Genomic DNA, 20,680 nt, shown 5'->3' with positions numbered 1-20,680 from the left:
CAAAGAGCAAGAAACCTAATTGAAAGTCAAAGCTCACTCCTATACAAGATGTTCCATGCTTTGGAAAAGGCAGTTATGGTGCTTTTATTTAAAAAATCAGAATAGATCGTGTTACAAATTGCTTTTGTTCCCAGTTTCTCACAACACGATATAGTTACTATATCTGATTTCTCCTCACAACACTCTTGGGATGGAGGGAAGGGAAAAGAGCATAATTTTCGGTTTAGATACGTGGTTACTTAGGCATAGAAAGTGTGTTCCCTGTTCAGTTTGTTAGAAAGTGATCTAGTGGCACGAGCAAGATGAAATTTCAAGCCCCCTGACGCCTCTGCTTAGGTTAACCAAAACTATGCTGTGTGCTCTTTCTCTCCCTCACACTCTCTCTCTCTCTCTCTCTCTCTCTCTCTCTCTCTCTCTATATATATATATATATATATATATATATATATATATGTATATCTATGTATAGTTCCCTCTCTTTTCTAATCACTTTCATTCTCACAATCTCCCTCTCTAGATCTCTCTGTAGGTTCCAGAGAAAGGAGCATAATGGGTAGTTAGTTACCTCTCCTCATTCTACAGCTTCTTCTTTTTTTTTTTTTTTTTTTACCACTTTAATAGCTGTTCTCATTAGTGGGGCCTCCCTCTCCCCACCTGTCTTCAGATCCCCAGCTTTGTCATCTTTACCATCTCTCCTCTGCCTTCCTTTTGTCCTAATGGGTCTTCACTGAACATTTCCTGTTGCCAAATCAACTCCTCTGAGTTCTCTCCCAGAGGGACACAGGAAATCCAGGCCCTCGAAAAGTTTCTCCATCAGAGAAGTTCACAAAGGTGGATGCAGGGATGATTTCTGTCAAAGCAGTAACTGTCCTCTGTCTCAGAGACTCCTTGAACAGATTTTTAATGTCTGCCCAAGCTTGTCTTGAGAGGCCCATTCTTTTTCATATAGGTAAGGGGCAAAGAATAGTTTCCTGCAGTTTGCTTTCTGACTCTGCTTAAACATGGCCACAGCATTCGATGCTACCAGTAGTAACATCACCTGTACAGCAGCAGCAAATTCAATCAATAAATCAATCAACCAACATTTATTGAGCACCTATTATATACCATGGGCTGTGCTAATAAGCAGTGAGGATAGAGTGACTCAGAAGATAGGGTATCAAAATCCCAATAGAAAAGACGGAGAGTGACAGATTGCAAAATTCCTTGCTTTTGGACACTTAACATTGTTCGTGGCAATGAGCATCTCTTAAAACACTTGCTGTGTGCCAGGTACTGTGCTAAGCACTGGGAATGACAAATACAAACAGAAAGAAATAGAGGTCCTGTCCTGTAGGAACTTACATTCTAATTGGGGAAGGTAATATAGGAAAAGAAACAGTTTTAAAAGGGAGGACACACTTGTGGAAAGGGGGGAGGAGATGGCAGAAAAATCTGGAGCAAAGCCAAGAGAAGAGTAAAGTCATTGGCCAGGATGCTGCTTAAAAATGGAGCTTCTTAGAGGAACCAATGGGAGTGGGGAGGGTACTAAGTGACAGGATCTTCTTGATCTCGGTGCTAGGCTGCTCTAGCATTAGGCATCATTTTCTCCCTCTTATCCTTCACCTCAACCATCCATATTCTTCTTCCTGGCTTTGCTTTATTATGCCACAATGAAGGGACAGTCTTGTACCTCAGTCCTTCCACTCAGGGCCTGAATTCTGCTCAGTCTTAGCTCATGGAATCCTATCCACAATCGCGCCATTCAGGGGCTAGGAGAGTTCCATTTCCCTTTTTGTTGCTGGCCATTCCCTTATCTCTGATCATCTTTCAAAAAGAGAAGGAAATGGTGCTGACATAAAATATATGCACAAGAAAAGAGAACCCAAAAGTTGAAATATAAACCTGGGTAACTTGGGTTAAAATACATGTAATGGAAGAAAAAGGGAAGGGTTGTTTTTGTTTGTTTGTTTGTTTTGTTTTTTGTTTGTTTGTTTGTTTTTTGTCTACGTCCAATTATTGGGAGAGTGATGGATGGATCAACTTTCTGCTGAAAATCATTCATTTACCATGGGAATGGTGATCTGTGGCCCTTGGAGGCTCTGCTGATGACGTCTAATTTATGACAGATAGCTAGCTAGCTTATTTGTACATTCCTGTTTGTATGCTGTCTCTGCCATGGGACTGAGAGCTCCTTGAAAGCGGGACTGTATTTTGCCTTTCTTTGTATCCCCATTACTCAGCACACGCAGTGCCTGACACACAGTAGGCACAATGTTTATTGACTGACTAGTAAAAGTTTCAGTTTGTGTCTATGAGGCTCTATGTGCATGAGGAAAGCTCACCAGAGGCAACAAAAACTTTGGGTTCCAATTTTTTAGAGTACTATCATCTAGGCCATGGATTTTCATCAATTTCCAGTGTTATCCAAGCATTCTTTCCTGTAATCTTTCTACTAAGTAGCACTTCTGTATAATAACAATTGAACAGAGATCATGCAGTGCCTTCTGTGTCATCAAGGACAGTAACAATAATGCTTAATGGATGTTGTGGTGGTGTTTTGGGTTTTTGTTGTTGTTGTTGTTTGGCAAAGCAGCTGAGTTTAAGTTACTTGCTCAGGTTCACTGTTGCTAGTGAGTATCAAGTGTTTGAGGTTGGGTTTGAACTCAGGTTTTCCTGACTCTGGAGCTGATGTTATCCACTGCATCATCTAAGCTGCCCTGGAGTCTGTACATTTCACATAAAGCCCTTCAATCCCTAACTGGGCCAAATAGCAAAGAACAGGCTATTAGATTTCACCAAATGCAGCACTTTGTTGTGGAGATTTATTTCATTTTATATTATATTCTTAATTCAGGGAATCTAGGAGCGTGACTTTTTCTTTTTAAACTCTGGTAAAAATTGTTTCAAGGAACCGATTACAGACAACTTTTTACAATTTCACCTGAAAGACAAATCCAATTCAGCCCAAAGTTTCATTATGAAGAAACTGTTACATGCGATGATAGTTGTTATTGAAAATTGAAATGAAGTGAGAGGAAGCTAACACTATCTTCTGTGAGATTCCGCTTTCTTTGCCTGACCAAAAAAACTCACTATATCTCCCCATCTTACTTATGCCCACTGGGGACTAGGCTAAATCTCTGTTGCGTGATTATTGCCTGATTAGTAAATACCAAGGGCTCAGCCACATATATGACATATAGAGATATAGAGCTCTAGATGTATAGATGTTAGATACACATACCGCATATTTCTGTGGTTAAAAAGCTTTGTATAACTGGTGCACGCTGCAAATTGTTTCTCTTTATTTCTTTCAGTGAAATTAAATTAACATGATGTATGGGGCAAATTTAAAAAAAAAAGGAATTAGTGATCAGAACAAATGAAGCAGTCAGTACAGGCTTACATTTTCTCTCTGCCTTTTATAGTTAATTTGTTCAAAGCACCTAAGGAGGTATTTGCATGTCCTCCTGAGGGGTAAAGGGCTTCTAGGACACATCTTGGGAGAGAATGGCTTCAGTGAGGAGGCTGGACCGGAACCCTGTCCTCAGTTGCCTGAGAAGCTTGAGGGCTGGATGGCATTGGTCATTTGATTAGAGTTGATGCTGCTATTTTTCTCCTTTCATGCATAAACAAACCTCTTGATTTTACTCACCAACTCACCTGTCTTCTTGAATCAAATCAGTTTTTAGTGCCTCTCCTCCAGCCTCTGCTGTCAATGTCACCCCAAAGTCATCAGTGCCCACTGAGGTATGACTTTTCTAATGGGCTCTTCTTCCTCCCTCCCAGAAGCTAAATATATTCTGTTTACAATATGCTCCGTTTCCACTTGACAGGGTCAGGAAGCCAGTGTACATTTCTGATTTTGGGTTTTCTAGTTAGCTGGACTGCCCTGTGCTGTCAAGATATCTCCATATTCCTTTTCTAATTAAAAAGGCCAACGAGCAGGAAATGTCTGATGGATGAGCCAGGGCTTACATCTGTAACATGAGAGTTTCATGACTTGAGTCTGAATGTACAAAAGGAAAAACAATTCTGCTGAAGCCTTTCTATAGTCACCATGAACTGCCCTTCTCCTATAATTCTGGATATTCCAGGCATCATCATGCAAATATGTCATCTGTTAGGCACTAGAAGGAAAAATAAGGCAGAATGTCCCCTGTCATGATTATTAAAATATTTAATATTCATGTTCCGAAAAGCCATTTGATTACTGACTTGTTATCCAAAAAGTCCTTGAAAATATTCCATTTAAATTCCCCTAATATGACTATGTTTTCTATCCTATCAGAAGGGTTGCTAGGAAATTTACTGCTTGAATGAACAGACAAATTGGGAGCTGTACAGTCCTGGGCACTAGGGCACTTCCAGCCCAAACTGCTTTGTCCCTATCTGAAGTTTCCTCTAGAGTAGGTTTCTCTTCCAGAGGTGATTTTCCAATAAAATCAGTCTCGATTATCACAAGCACAGGAGCAATCCCCGAGGGAGTATATCAGGCAATCCAACGCAGGGAAATGTTGTACTAGGCAGAATTAAAGTTACAGCAATGTTATTATTTCTGGAAACATTTTCTCTCTCTCTCTCTCTCTCTCTCTCTCTCTCTCTCTCTCTCTCTCTCTCTTTCATGCGCACGCTTCCTTTTGTATATATCAATCTTAAGTGACCAAATTTTCATTAATAATATGCTATTCCAGAAAAGTATGTGGAACAATATAGGGCTTTATTACTCTTCTGTGTTCAGGCAAGATTGACTGGCAATGCAAAACACAAAATGAGGCATACATATATTACAATGTGAACAGAAAAGGCAATAATCCCAGAAGATGTGGGTAAGAAAAAAAAATCTCTGAGACAACCCCTCCCGAAAAGTTTGAGCCAAAAAATAACCCCAACTTTTGCAATTTCCTGGCACTGGATTTTGTGTTACCTCCTCAATGCTGCTGGAACAAAAGGAACCTACAATGATCCTATATCATAGTTTGAGAGAATGGACCTTAGAAGTCCACGGAGTCCAATCATTTCATTTCAGAGATGAAGAAGCTAAGGTCAAAAGAGGTGAAATTTCTCGCCCCAAATCATAAAGATAGTAAATGACAGGCTTAACACTTGAACCCAGGTCTTTGGTTCCCAAATCTAGTGATCTTTCCCATTGTGCAACCATCGTCTTTCAATCGAACAACAAATACTTCCGCAGTATTTGTGATCTCCAATGGGAGCAGCACCTCTTCATGCAAGGCAAAAGTGAAGGAACAGATGTAAGAGAAGACATTTTAGTTCCCAGGTAATGACCTGATTTTTGTTTTTGGTAGAATTATGAGGCAGGATCTTTTTCTGAAAGTGGGAAAGGAGGTTGTGTTGTGGGAGGCTTCAGAAGGGGTGAAGAGTTTTGTCAAGCTTACTGCAGCAAAGGGGAGAATTGATTAGTGAGGTATAAGTTGGAGGGTCTAGTGGAGATTATCTAACAATTTTATAGAGGTATCAAACACACGTCTGATTGTGACCAGACCAGATCAAAACACAGTCAGGAAATATCGAACAAGATAAGTGCAAACAAAATAAAACAAAGATAATATTAATGTGTGGTTTTCTAAGTCAATATGCGGCCTGCAGGGATCCTTTGGTATTTAGTGGTCCCCATATTTATTTGAGTTTGACACTCCTCGTGTAGAAGATGAACTAATTCACCAAGGAACTAATATAGAGAAGTGGGGAGATTGTAGCTAGTACATAACGATGACTTTAACAGAAAGGGAGGAAGAGGAGAGGTCACACCGAGGACAAACAATAGGTTAGGGGCTATAAAGCAGAGGTAAAGATGGAATGGCAAAAAGCTTCGGATCACATAATGGTCATTTGGCTGATGTCTAGATCCTCTAAGATGGTGTCATCCATACGGAAGATCCTGGAGCACTGGAACACATGTGGACATTCTATGCTGGCCTACTACTCAGTTGATAGTAGACTTTTCTCATGTGCTCTGTAGCTGGAACTGTCAGGATCTTTTAAATGGACTGAGTAGGCACCTGCTTGCATCTCAGAGTGAAGGACTTGGCTATGTCTATTTAGTCAAAAGTTTATAAATATTGTTTTATAATCCATCTTTAACTCCAACTTGCAAAAATAAACATCTTCAACATTGTTTTTGTTCATATTTGCTGCTCTCTTAACTAAAACTTCCTAAGTTTTCAACAAAGCAACAGTTTACTACTTCAAATTAAAGCAACTTCCCCCCCCCCCCAACCTAGAGATTGACTTTCTGGATTTCTTGAAATGGTTTTGAAACATTACAGCGAACAGTTCACATCTAAGATTCCCTCCATTGATTCAAATAAGGAACTCATCTTTTAACTTCTAGTCTTAGTTGCCTGAATCATGGAACAGTGACTTGTCCATGATAACACAACTAGTTTTTGTGAAATGCAAGGCTTAAGTTCAGGTCTTCCTCATCTCTAGGTCAGTCCTTTCCGATCAGAAATATTTAAAGAAAACTAGGAGTATGCTTGTTGCATGCCAAATTGCACGAGGGGCGATGGCAAATTTGAGAGCCGAGCTATCAGCAAAAGCTTGTGGGATTTACCCTTAAGCCCTTCACCTTATTATGGTGGGGGAAAAAACCAACATTAAAAAGAGAAACAACTATGGTTGTCCCCTGTAGCCAAATCAATTTCCTTTCTTTAGAATTATTGGATTTCATATTTCCTGAGAATTTTTCTGAAAAGACATCTTGCAGTTAATGACATTATAGGTCTGGCTGCCTTCCCACAGTGCTATCAATGACGAGATCTCTGTTTTCATCCTGCTGATTAGCAAGGCATTTCTTGGAAAGCCAAAATGTTAATGCCTCTCTCAAGGTGTCGGTTTAACTGAGTCTGGGGCAAATTAGAATAGAGGATCCTTGTGAGTAGAAATTGTTTCATTCATTTTGATTTCTGTCTCCATTGCCTAGTACTAAGCACCTGGCACATAGTGAGTGGTTGATTCATAAGTATTTGTTGATTAATTAACTGATAAAAAAGCTGGCTTCCTTTAAGTATAGAAAGGTCTCATTCAGTCATGTGGCCTGATCTTGAGTGAGCTTAACATAATTTGGCAGTGCACTAGGGAGTGACCTGACTGAAAACTACTTCTCAGTGAAGACTAATTCTGTTCTCTAAGACTCCTTAAGTGCTTGAATCTTTGTTTCTAGAGCTGGGATTGGAGAGCTAAGTGAGACAGAGAGATAAATAGGTAGGTAGGGAGGTAACCCTATGCATCTATGTATCTCCTATATATGTAAAAACACATGATTTTAAAGTGGTGAACCTAGAGATATTATAAAAAGGCGAGGAGATGAATCAAATGAAGAAATACAACAAGCTTTGGGTCAGGGTAAGAGATATTTAAGGGTAACTATCTTATAGGGTAAGAGATACTTAACATTTAACTGAGTAAACGACCAAGTCACTTCATCTCTTTGGGTCTCAGTTTCCTAATCTACTAAATTAAGGAGTGGATCTAGATGGCTTCTAAAAGCCCTTCCTTGCCTGCCATTCTTTCTCTCTACTTCCACCTTCAATCTCTACCATTCTATTAAGAAGGGGCAACCCTCTCTGAAAGTTAAACCTGGCCAGCATTCCAGTTTCCAGCAGTTATGGAGGTCAGATTGTGGTTCATTCTGGATGAATTTTAATTTGGAAGAAAAGCTTGTCTTAGCTGAGAAAAATATCACCACCACCATTTTTGGTCAAATAGGTGATAAAAATCTCGTTAGGGATAGAAAAGATGTCTATAGGCAATTTGTTAGAGTTTTGTGAATAGTGGCAAAGGGGGCTGGAGCCATTTGCATCCAAGTATTAATTGTTTTGACAACATTCTAATAAGTACTATTTATTTTTTATGAAACCAAATGGAGAAAGTTCACATTGCTTTAAAAAGCCAGACAAGATGAGACACTCAGGATTGTAGAGGGGAAAAGCCAACTTAACAGCTAGAATCAATAAAAACAATGCTATGTCCCAAGTTAGGGATTTTCTTTAATTATGTCCCCTCTTCTTTCTCCAAGAATTGGGTTTGAATGGGGACTCCAAGTTTAAAGAGATTGAATCTATACGTAACATGGCCGTCATGTCTGATGAAAAACAATCACACCTCAAATCTCTTCTTAGCAATGGAGATTATTTTAGAACATAAGATGTGAAAAACAAAACACAAACATTTTTTTTCCAGAGATGCAAGCTTTTAAAAAGATTAAATTAAATTAAAATGTTCTAGCATTTTAACTAAACCTTTTTATGTATAAAGGAGAGTGAGCTGTTGAGGCCCCTCTATCTATAATATCTATGGGCTTCATAAAATCCCCTTTCTTGCCTGGTGCCTTTTTGTATGCTACTCTATTTTCTCTTTTGAATCACTGGAGTTAAGGGCTGGAAAGGACCTCAGAATCTTAATACCTTTAAAAGAAACAGAGTCATAGAGATGAAGTGATCTGCCTAATTTGCTCCCAAGTAGCTGAGGTAGATAGGATTTTGACTCGGTTACTGTGACTACAACTATACTATCCTTGTTATCCTATGTTATCTGCATGAGTATATTAGCATAGTAGCCTCTGCTAATGAGCTTCCTGTACCCTAGTCATTTTAGTGCTGCCACATGATTTTCATCGAGGTCATAACAGAATAATTTGGAAGGTGAGGAATAAAGTTCAAAAAATAAAAAATTCTACTTATCCATTTAAAATCATTTATGTTAACACAAACTTTTTACATTAGTTTAAATGCAACTTCAGACAATTCCCCCCAAAAGGCTAGTTGCCCATATAATTTGAGTAGATCAGTTACCTCCTCGATTGTGGAAGCTCAGGGTTGAAAGGGACCTTAGGGAACACGTAACACAATGAACTCCCTTATGCAGGGATATTGACTACAACCCACTCTTTGCCCACTGTGAGAATTCACATGAAGGTTCTCTCTATGTGATATGGAAATCAAATTACTTTCATGGAAAGAAATGAAATAGACTTTGAAGACTTTCTAGCACTCCTAAGCTCTTCTACATCATCACTGAACCAGAGCACACTGTACATGAACTAAAGTCACTGTTTTTAGAAGCAAATGAGAGTTTTCGAAGTTGAATGAGTCCAGATGTGAAGTTGGGAACGATGAAGAATATGTCGGTAAAGTACAAAAACAAGAAACAATATGACACTCATGACAACTGAAGATATTTCTGTTTTTTGGTAAAAGATGTCAACCTCGCTTCAAGTTAACTCAGTCCATTGGAGCAGGGCTTTTAGAGAAAAGCAAATCACCTTTGCAGAAGTACACTAGTAGATAAGGCTTAATAGCAGAAATGAATCTTTTAGCATCTAGGCTAGGTCCCCTATAGAAGAAGAAATCACTAATCTTTCAGGTCTTGTTTTCTCAGTGAAAGCTACCGATAATATGAGAAGTGTGGAATATTAAAATTCAAGTAAAATTCTCTTTGATATTTTAAGAGTCAGGGATGCTGTAACATGAAAGTTGGGGCTAAATTCTGAAACAAGTAAAATTCCTATGCATTTCCAAAGACCTTGGGAAGCAATTATGCTTAAGGTTATACATATATACTGTTTTGATTTTTACCCCCTGAAAGAATATTAAATGTTCCAGGGTCAGATCCTTAGCACAGATACATTCTGTGTCTACCTTTGCTACATCTATATGTATGTATAGGTATAAACATACATGAACATTATTTTAAATAGACAACCACATCTTGAATGAGCACCTAAGTTTAAGGAGAGAAGCTGACATTAAAGATACTGCAAATAGAGTGGAACAAGGAGGTGAGAAAAGGCAGCCTTTCCTGGCACGTCAAACACACACCAAAAGAGCGGGAGCAGAGTCTTTGGGCAGCCATCGGGCTGCCTTGAAATTAACCCTTGGTGAAATAGCAACTTAAATGAATAAGATCCTTTGTACTGGCTGCATCAGAGTGTAACAAGGATAACTAACAATTAACACATGCTATATATTCCTTGCCAAAGATAATCCCACGGATGCTGCAATGTACCCTGGCTTTAGACCTATCGAGAGTCCTCAGTTGCTTGTCTATAAGATATTTCCTTCCTCAAACTATGTCAATAAAAATGTCTTTTATCAAGTAGGATTTCACGAGCACGATGCTGAGCGGTCAATAAATCCTCTTTAGTCGGTTTGCTGGTTTTTAATGGACGGAAAGAGAATGGGCTAAGAAAGTAAACCGAGGCTGTCAAGAAGTAATTCACATCTATTGCCCTTTCCTAATGTAATGACAGTACTTAATACAAATACATATTTGCGGTATTCACTTATCTGCATTCCAATTTCCCATTGGAGCCAGACAATCTCTGCTTCTCCAGTGCCAGATACAAACATTCAACATCGCATATTCAAAGAAAGAGACCCCCGGAGACTTAGGAGAGATCCTTTCTCTGGGAATGAGCATCACAAAGCCACTGGCTAGAAGGACACTCATGAAACTAAATGGTAAGTGTGAAGGGAGAAGACTTTGGGGCTGTGATCAGTCACCTGCTACTTTCTTGGGTGGGAGGCAGGCCCTCACTAGGATAAGCCCCCTCGAAAGGGACCTGTATGTGCACGAATGTTCGTGGCAGCCCTTTTTGTAGTGGCTAGAAACTGGAAACTGAATGGATGTCCATCAGTTGGAGAATGGCTGAATAAATTGTGGTATATGAAAATTATGGAATATTACTGTTCTGTGAAATGCAACAGGATGATTTCAGAAAGGCCTGGAGAGACTTACACGAACTGATGCTGAGTGAAATGAGCAGGACCAGGAGATCATTATATACTTCAACAACAATACTAGATGATGACCAGTTCTGATGGATCAGGCCATCCTCAGCAACGAGATCAACCAAATCATTTCTAATGGAGCAGTAATGAACTGAACTAGCTATGCCCAGAAAAAGAACTCTGGGAGATGACTAAAAACCATTACATTGAATTCCCAATCCCTATATTTATGCACACATGCATTTTTGATTCCCTTCACAAGCTAATTGTACAATAATTCAGAGTCTGATTCTTTTTGTACAGCAAAATAATGTTTTGGTCATGTATACTTATTGTGTATCTAAGTTATATTTTAATATATTTAACATCTACTGGTCATCTTGCCATCTAGGGGAGGGGGTGGGGGGGTAAGAGGTGAAAAATTGGAACAAGAGGTTTGGCAATTGTTAATCCTGTAAAGTTACCCATGTATATATCCTGTAAATAAAAGGCTATTAAATAAAAAAAAAAAGGATAAGCCCCCTCCACTTGTGGGTTGGACTCAAATTAAGTTGAGAGAGAGGGCTGGATCACCCTTCTAAAACTGATAATGCCTTCTTCTGGGGGAGGTCCATATTTTTTGGAAGGGGCCAAATCTAGTTATAGTTGTAGCCTGAGAGACATACTTGCATGGAGAGGGCCAAGGGACTTCTAATTGCTGAGTTTGTTTCAGGGTCACCTATAACAGCACAGAAAGTAGAAGTAGTGCTTAATCTGGCCTCTAGAACTTTTCTTGCCATAAGCATCAGTGGTGATGTGGGACCAACTACCTGGAGACTAAGAGCGTCTGTTAATTCACCAACAAAACATCAAAGATTTTCCCTCGCTGTCAAGTTGAACCCATGTAGTCCTAACTTACTTCCAGGGCTCAGGTTTCTTATGATTCTCTGATGGAAATACCCAAATGGTGAGTTGCTAATACGAACCCAAGCACAAGAGAGTACAAAGCCCCACTGAGCTCAATAGCTTTTTAAATTGGAGGACAATCCCAAACTCCCAGAAGCTGGTTGTGACTTGGGTTTGTTACCGAGCAGATTTAAAAACCAATTAAGGCTTTCAAAAAATCTCAAAAACTCTACGTTATATTATTGATCCTTCAGGCAATTCCCATCTCACCGTATGGCTTCCCCCACACCTGACCCCCAATCTATTTTTTTCCTCCTTGTTATAGTCCTGAACTTGCTGGATACTCTATGGAATCTTTCTCATGAATAAACACAGCCATAAAAAACATACGCTTATTTGTAGAAACCATTTCTAGCAATAAGTGAAAAGAAAATTGCTGCCACCTTCAGTGTAGGTTTGGAAAGTTCTATGCAAAGAAAATGGTTGGGCATTGAGGCTCCCCTGGGACCTACATTGGCTCTGGGCTTCGAAGGAGTTTCTATTGCAATGGGAATAGATTTGTTTCTGGCTCACACTCTCACGATGGAGGGTTGTTCAGTTGGGAGATGGCCAGTCAGGGTTGGTGGTACACTGTGACGGTGGGAAAGTGGAACACTAACGAGCCCACCCAGAGATCAACCTCATTAGTGCCATGCGCCAAACCACTGAGCTACAGGACTACAGTACTGACCATCTACTCCCTATGAATGTGCAACTCCTGGGGACATGATATCGCTTGAGATGTAACAACACAGTAACTAGACCGGTTCCTTCCTTTGGAAATGAAAAAGCTTTCCGAATTTGTCCAATGTAGGAACACTGAAATCAGATGCCACATCAACCAAAATGACTAATGCTCAACCATCTCTTTGACTGAAAAACCTTTCTTCTGGAGATACAGACCAGATGTCTAGAAAGTACCGTAATGAAATGAGTGGTATGCCGCCGCCTTCCAACTGAACAATATTCCAGAAAATGCCCTGAAATTGGCCCTGGCTAGCTCACCTTTCAGAAATCAGCAGCACGAAAAGAAAAAGAGAATTTTCTGAGCTTTTCATCACGAGAGCAGAGAGGCCTAGGCACATAAGGTAGGTGCAAAACATTCCCACGTGGCCAGAAAGCATTTGGCACACTTTCAGTGATTTCCCTCTCTGTCAGATCTTTCTAAGGCTTGCAATTAAAAATGTAATCTTTTTAGCATGTGCAAAGCCCGCAAGGCCAGAAGTACTATTTGTCTAAAATGATTATAATATTATTTGGCAGCTATTCATAGAATGCACATATTAATTTATGTAAACTGGGCACAACTTAGGGCATTTGCTCATCAGGGATATGGGGAAAACCAAAGCAGGCCCCTGCTGATTAAGAGAATTTTTTATGGCCACAATTCAGGATTAAATCAAACTCCAGTGCCTGCCTGCCTGCCTGCCTTCCCTCTCCCCCCACCCCCACTCGCTCCCTCTCTTCCTCCCTCCCTCCCTCACACACACAATTATTTTTCTTTTCATGGACAGCGTTAAAGTTGAAATATCCAACTGATATCAAAAAGAACTTACTTTGAAGGAATGTCCGTGGCTTTTGCCTTTTCCACGTCCTGTAAATGAAAGAAAAAAATGCAATTAAGCAACATTAATAGGCATAATCTTCTAAATGATTGCCAAGATAATCTATGATATCAGAACACTTCCCAGCACCATACTAAGTGAACTGAAGCAGGCTGCCTCGGGAAACTAGAGCTGGAGACAAAAAACAAATTCATCTCTTCAAGGGAATGTTGTCACCTGTGCCAGGTCTGCTTCCAGACGCTGACGTGACAGCACATGGCTGCAATCTTGAATTCAGCAGGAATCTCACAAGTGCAAAGTGAAAAATGCTACTTAGATTGTAATCTTCCTCATGTGCATTTCTTCATTCTAGCATCTATGAATGTGATTTTTTTAAAAATAGGGGGAGGAGGCTGCTCACACAGAATCCTTCTTGCATTTTGAGGTGGGTAACATGAATCTACTAAGCTGAACATCATCACAGATCCCTCCTGTGACCACCAGCCACCATAACACCCCCCTCCCACCCCGTGACTTGGTCCAAAGGAAATCTGTTGCCAAATTGTTTTTTATCGGCCAACACCACAAAAGGGCAAAGGATGTCCAAAAGCTCAGCTCGATTTATACTTGTGAAGCCTTTGAGAAAACAGAGCTCGAATCATCTAAATGAGTCAATCTCTGGGCCTCTTGGCCTGCACCAGCTTGGACGTGGAGCCTGGGTTCCAGTTTATTGCTGAATCCATTGATTTGTGTACAGTCCATTTATCATTCATGAAAAGAGCTAGTGATCTTCACAGTATATTAGAAGAAACAACTCAGATCATCTGTCAACGGCCCTCTTATTTCTGTTTCCCTCTCCACAGGGATTTCATCTCCTTCGATTCTTGTTGAATTAAAATGTTGCTAAGCAACACAGCTGGGGGCACTGATGGTAGAATGGTTACAGTCTACCAAAGTGTTTAAACACCTGGAGGTTTTTAGGGATGATTTCCCCTCCCCCCACCTCTATAGCATAATTATGGCATCAGAAACAAACTCAGAGATTTCTAGAATGCATTTAAGCTAAATAAATCATAGTAATAGAAAGGGGAGTTGAAAAAAGGAGGAGAATATAAAGCTGTGTCCTTTAACGGTGTCCAAGTAGCAGTATTAGTTTCATAAAGACTTTGCAGGAGGGGGAAGGGAGATGGAGAAGGGAGATGAGGAATGGAGGGAAGACCAGAGACATGGAGAAGAAAAAAGTAAATTTGTGACAGGGATTGTATTGTATGCAATAGAACATTAGAATATGGAATCTGCATTCTTGTTCAATAACTTCATCTTTCTGAACCTAATTTTAATCTGCCATATTTTGATTTTGGAATCCCACTTCTGGTCTGATGAAATTTAGATCTGTTGCTAAAGAAAAAAATATCTGTTATTCTTGGACTAGGCTAGAAATCAAGAACTATATGTCAATCATTTGTCCGTGTCTGAAATTTGGCAATTGCTAAAATGGCAAGAAGGCGAGCCGAAGATCTAACAGGCTAAAATAAAGAAACAGACAATCTCTCGTCGGCTCTTGTAACACCTGAAATTTAGTGACATAATCATGGTGGAGAGGGAATCGCTAATTCACATTGCTTCTCAAAGTATGTATTTCTGCCATTGGAGTTGATCTTCCAGATCTGCCAAATGATGATATCAAAGGAAGAGCAGGATACTGGGCAACAAATCCATCAGTCTGTTCATGCTCTAAAGCTTTTCCACCCATCCGCAGGCCTCCTTTCTCTCACGTGCTGATCCTGCCTAGAGGGAAGTGGTTTGGGGTAGCAGTCCACAGAAAGATAATTGGGGAAGCACTGAGACCAAACCTTTCCTAGCTCCTCAAAATTGTGAAAGCACCTGGCTTTTCCTCATTTTTTTTCTTCCAACAATTCAGGTTACTAAAATGGCACTAGGTTCAGGAGTGTGTTCCATTTCTTTTAGAACAGAGCGACTGCATCATTGTGAGTTTTCCCAGGTTCAGAAGAGGGGGTAGAGTAAGAAATCAAAGAGGGGCCGGTGAAGAACTGGGGCTTTGATTAAGAAACGTATCATCTGAAAATGCTATCTGTGCATCAAGCCAGCCAATTTGAGCTAATTATTTCCCTATGATCAGGAGGAATACAATTGTGTTTTGGGCAGGTCCCTTTGAAATGTAGTCTTTTATAAAATCATTACAGGAAAATATTTCCTTCAAATGACTTTTTTTTTCCTGGGTTGCTATTGACTCAGATTGTCTCAGTCAAGTCATTCTCTTTGCTTTAGTAATTAACTTTTCATCGGTTTGAAATTCACAGCTCGAGTCAGAGGTGTTTCGAACTGTTCTTCTCAAATCTCTCTCTGCCCATCCCTTTTATCCTCATGAAAAAGAACGACTGTACTGAGTTCATCCAGCATGCAGTTAGCTTCTGCCCTCGTTTAAAAATACTTGATTTGATATCTTTTGTTTTTATAATGCTTAGATGACTCCCTGTATTTCTTCCTCTCTCAGAGAGAGATAACAAAGGATTTTTTAAAGGAAAATAATGCAGTAAAATCCTTTCAAAATAATGCAGTAAAATCCTTTCTTACACACACACACACACACACACACACACACCCACACACCCACCTCTATACACCTTTTGCTATTATGTTCCGCATCCAAGGACGTCCACTTCTGCAAAGAAGTGGGGGGAGGGGGGGAGGAAGAAGGAGAGGATAGTTTCTTCTCATTTTCTGTGCTTTGGGACCAAGTTTATTAACTGGTATCTCACAACATTCAGTTTTGATTGTTTTCTAGTATTCCTTCCACCTCCATTATTGTAGTCATTGTCTGTATTATTTCCCTTCCTCTGTTTACTTCTGTTTTCATCAGTTCATGTTTAAGTCTTTCCATGCTTCTCTAGATTCAGCATGTTTTTTGTTTCTTATAGCATCATCTTATTACATTACATCCCCATATCAGTTTGTTTGGCCTATTTAATACCTATTTAAAATTCAAGTTGCTTATTACTACACCAAGTGCTGCTATAAATATTTTGGCAAGTGTGAGACTTTCTTTTTGACAGTGATTTGCTTGGAGTATACACCTAGCAGTGAGATCTCTAAGCCAAAGGGAGGGACATTTATGATACTTTCTTAAGATAATTCCACGTTGCTTTGAGAGTAGTTTTCCTAATTCACAGTTCCACCAACAATGCATTAGTATGCTTGTATTTATACCACCCATCCAATACTATTCTCATTTTTTATTATTTTTGCCAATTTTATATTCATGAGGCGGTACCTTAGCATTGTTTGGATATGGATTTGTCTTACTATTAGTGACCTGGGGCATTCTTTCTTACAGTTGTTAATAACGTGTACTTCTTTTGAGATGTCTCATATTTTTAAAGAGCTAAGTGACTGCACAAATGGGAATGAAAATCTTTTTTTTAATAGATTGTTTTTGTATGATTTTTATGTGGCTTTAAATGGCCAAAACTTTTCTGTTGAAATGTAAAGATGAGGAGATTCACTTCCCAAAAGGACGGGTATTGAGCAGACAATTCCACACGGCAGATACGTGACCCAGGATGGGAGAGAGATCACCAATAAATGAAATGATGTGCTATAGCATCGTGTGGTTCAGTAAAAAGGGGACATATTGGGAATGCAGCTAATTGTGAATTTAAAAACATGCATTACAGTAATTTAAACAGATTGGAAAATGTAGGTGAGGTAATTATGCTACTTTAATTTGTAATTTCTGAGTTTTGGTAACTTCTATCCTCCTTACAGAGGATGTTGAGTGGCTCTTCTGTGAGGGTGGTGTTCTCTACTGTTGAAAGAGTCCCAACCACATCAATGTACTAAATAATTCTCCTGAATTTTATGCTGTTCTCCTAAAATTATACTTAAACTGGATAAACTGAAAGCTCAAGGATAAGACTGCATTAGAGAAGAAAGTGAAATGGGGAAGAAACTACAAATCACTTGCTTTCTTTATGAGTTTGAGCATGTATATATGTATGATCCAATAAAATATACCAGATTATGAAATATACTGAAAGATCACTGATACATGAAACGATGATGAATCTAAAGTGACAGTTACTTCAATGAGAAATATAAGCGTCTCCCCTTATTCTCCATATCAATATTCGCTTTACAATGACCATGTCTCTGACAGCTCCTCCTTGTGGTAAGTCTTCCTCTTATTTTACAGCTAGATGGCATGGTGGATAAAGAGTGCTGGGTCTGGAGCTAGGAAGACCTAAGTTCAAATTTTGGCACATAGCAGGTACTTAATAAATGCTTGTTTCCTTCCATCTCACTATTTAGCTCAGGAGTAAATTCCCAAACTCAAATGTACTTCCCTCCACATGTCTGCCTGGGAAATTCTCTGCTTTCCTTAAAACCCAGCTCAGGAGCTATCTCTTCCATGAGGTCTTCACTAGTATCTAGTGATTAGTTGTCTAGTTATTCTTAAGTCAATGATCTCTGCTTCCTCATGTTTTTAGGAGATTTTTGTCAGGCCCTCCTATGTTGGTTCCCATCAAATACTTATTTGTGCATGTGGCTTTATCCCTCTTGTTTGTAGATTCACAGTCCTTGTTCTGAGTCTACGTCATGCTTCATCTTGCGTACACAGCACGGCTGATAGTGCCTTACACATCTTAGTGCTGAAGACATGTGTACTGAGCTCTGTAGAATTAACCCTTCCTTAGGTCTCGGGCCTCTCTTATTACCAAGGCCAGCAATAAGGGAATATTGGGATCCATGCCTTCTCGTGAGCTTATCACCAATGCCTGGATCATGTAATTCACAGCCACTGAGAAGATCCTTCCTTACCAGCACAATGCGCCAATGGACAATCTATTCACAGACATAGGCGATCAACAAATCTATAGTGCTGGGCCCTATGCTGAGCATGAAGATACAAAGACAAAATTAAATGACCCTCACTTCTAGGAGCTGACATTTTATTGTGAGATATTCCTATGATGCATAGAAAGTAGCTACAAGGTAACCTTAGAAGGTATGAGCAGGTTGGAAAGGAAACCAGGAAATACTCCCTTTAGGAGGCAGGGGAGAAAAGAAAGAGCATTACAGGAATTGGGGATGACCAGTGAAAAGACAGGATGATGAAGATGGAAGATAGATATATAGGGAAGAGCAAGAACAGTTCTGAGCTACACTATAAAGTGTATGAAAGGGTAGTAATGGAAAGCTTGTGAAGGGCTTTAAGAATTCCAAATGGAGGAATTTATATTATATTACAGAGATAATAGGAGCCACTGAAGCTTATTGAGAAGGAGAGAGACAAGGTTAGATGTGTACTTTAGGGATATTACTTTAGCAGTTGCGTGGGGGATAGATAGGGGAAGGGAGAAGAGATAGTGTCAATATAGAAGCAACAAAATCTAGCGACCCATCGTATACTGGGGGTGAGGATGGTGAGGGAGGGTAAACAGTCAAGAATGGCTCCCAGACTGCAAATGAGTGTGACTGGAAGGAAGGAAGGAAGGGTGACAGAAAGAGGAGAGTATGGCAAAAAAAGAGGATTGGGGGTGTGGATCTGCTTTGAAATGCTGAGTTTGAGATGTCTACTGGATGTCCAGTTAGAAACATCCAACAAACATTTGTGGATGTTGGACTAAAAGCTCAGTGGAAAGAGTAGAGATGGATATCTAGATCTGAGAAAGATTTCTGTAGAAATGATAATCGAACCCATCCAAAAGATGAGATCAACAATTACAAATATAGAGGAAAAAAGAAGGCAACAGGACAGAGTCTAATAAAACTGTCATGGAACACAAGGCCACAAGCATCACTCCAGTATTAGATGAGAATCTTTCCTTCAAAGGAACCCATTCATGACTACTCTTTGGGTTTAATCACCCAATTCTGAACCCCAACATACTAACCTATAGCATGCTACATCCTCTCCATTAGGATAGCATTCTGCCTGAAATCCTCTTGTGAAAAAAGTTAATAGAAAATCCAGTCATGACAATTTCCTGATTGATCGGTCTCTTTCCTGAGTGAAAGGAGGAAACAGAGGTAGATTGGCAGGACCCACTAATGACGGATTCCAGATTTTCTACCTGTGTATTTACTTCTCTTTATGATCTTCAGGTTGTTCATTTATAAACTGAGAAGGCTGGAGTAGATGATGTCTATCATCCTTGTCTGATTGAAATCCTATGATCCTGAGGGGTACAGTTGCAAACACAGAATAGGGCTTGAGTCACACTTCATTACACCAACCATAAAACTGCCCAGCCTTCACAGACAAAACCAACGACAGCAGCAGCAACATCCCCTGTCCAATGAATCTCATTGATTGCATGCCCACCAGATTCTTCTAATCATCAAGGCACTTGAAAACTTAATCTATAACTATGGGAACTTTATCAGGTTAATTTTAAAGGTAGTCGAAGCTTACCTAATAATCCTCTGATTTCTTAAGTGGGATCCTAATACATCAGATAAATGACCTCTATAAAATTTCAATAGTGGTTTAGGATCTTAAGAATTAATCCCTGTTTATATCCAGATTTAACGAATTACCCATCTCTCCCCTTCTGGGAGATTTCATACACAATAAATACGATTCAGTTTCATTCTTTTGCAAAATTACAAAAGTACTCAAAGGAGATAACTATGTTTTCTTTGTGGTAAGATTATCAAGGTGAGTGCTGAGATGGTCTGGAGCTGTTTTAAATCCTGAACTTATTTCACAAGTCAGTTTGTTTGGCTATTGCTTTTTTCCTCCTAGCCATAATATTACTCTTGTCAGTCACACATAAAATGTGATTTTTAAATTATCATTCTTTTATATACATCCCTTATATTTTCTCTCTACAAATATTTGACATCACGCTACTTATGCTACTTTATTAGACAAATGCACCACGCTCTGCAGTGGCCAAGGCCCTTTAAGAGATATCTCATCAGAATGTATGCATAGGCTATATCTACGCGGCACTGCCTAAGTGGGTAAAATGGGAAAGAGTTAGGTGCCTAGATGTTTCCAAGGAGCTCGATTGTTCTCGCTCCACTTGACTGCTCTGGTGGCAGGGAGACGCGACTATGCTATAACCTAGCGGGCTCTATTGGCAAATTGCATTGATCTACTATTGCAGGAGAAAAACCTGAAATGAACTGGTTCATTACTAAATGACCTCATCATTGACATATTTGAATGTACTGGAATCAATAACTATAGAATGGGTTAACTCACTTAGGCAGATACATACCTAGAATAATTGTTTTAGTGTTTTAACGAGCATGAAGGAGGGAGCTGGCACAAAACGGCTCTTCTGCTCTGTGATTTGACTGGCTCTACTTTGCTACACAGGCTGTCTACATGAAGCCAGAACAAGAGGATGAAACGGGACAAATTCAGTCCATGTATCCATGCAGATATTTAGATGATTGAGAGTTTTGTTTCTTTTTATTCACAAGAATCGTCTGACTTAGTAG

At 39.6% G+C, this 20,680-nt stretch overlaps 1 protein-coding gene across 6 annotated transcripts in view; it reads right to left on the bottom strand.

Moving 5' to 3' along the window:
• Positions 1-20,680, bottom strand: part of AFF2 (AF4/FMR2 family member 2) — a 559,096-nt gene that overhangs the window by 77,262 nt on the left and 461,154 nt on the right. For all 6 annotated transcript variants that reach the window (XM_031945005.1, XM_031945002.1, XM_023506974.2 and 3 more), the window contains one exon: positions 13,217-13,254. In XM_031945005.1, coding sequence (XP_031800865.1) covers positions 13,217-13,254 — 38 coding nt within the window. The remainder of the gene's footprint in view (positions 1-13,216; positions 13,255-20,680) is intronic.

Source organism: Sarcophilus harrisii, chromosome X, assembly GCF_902635505.1.
Source record: "Sarcophilus harrisii chromosome X, mSarHar1.11, whole genome shotgun sequence".
NCBI lineage: Eukaryota > Metazoa > Chordata > Mammalia > Dasyuromorphia > Dasyuridae > Sarcophilus > Sarcophilus harrisii.
The sequence above is the reverse complement of the archived record's forward strand: the minus strand, read 5'-3'. Positions and strand labels throughout refer to the sequence as shown.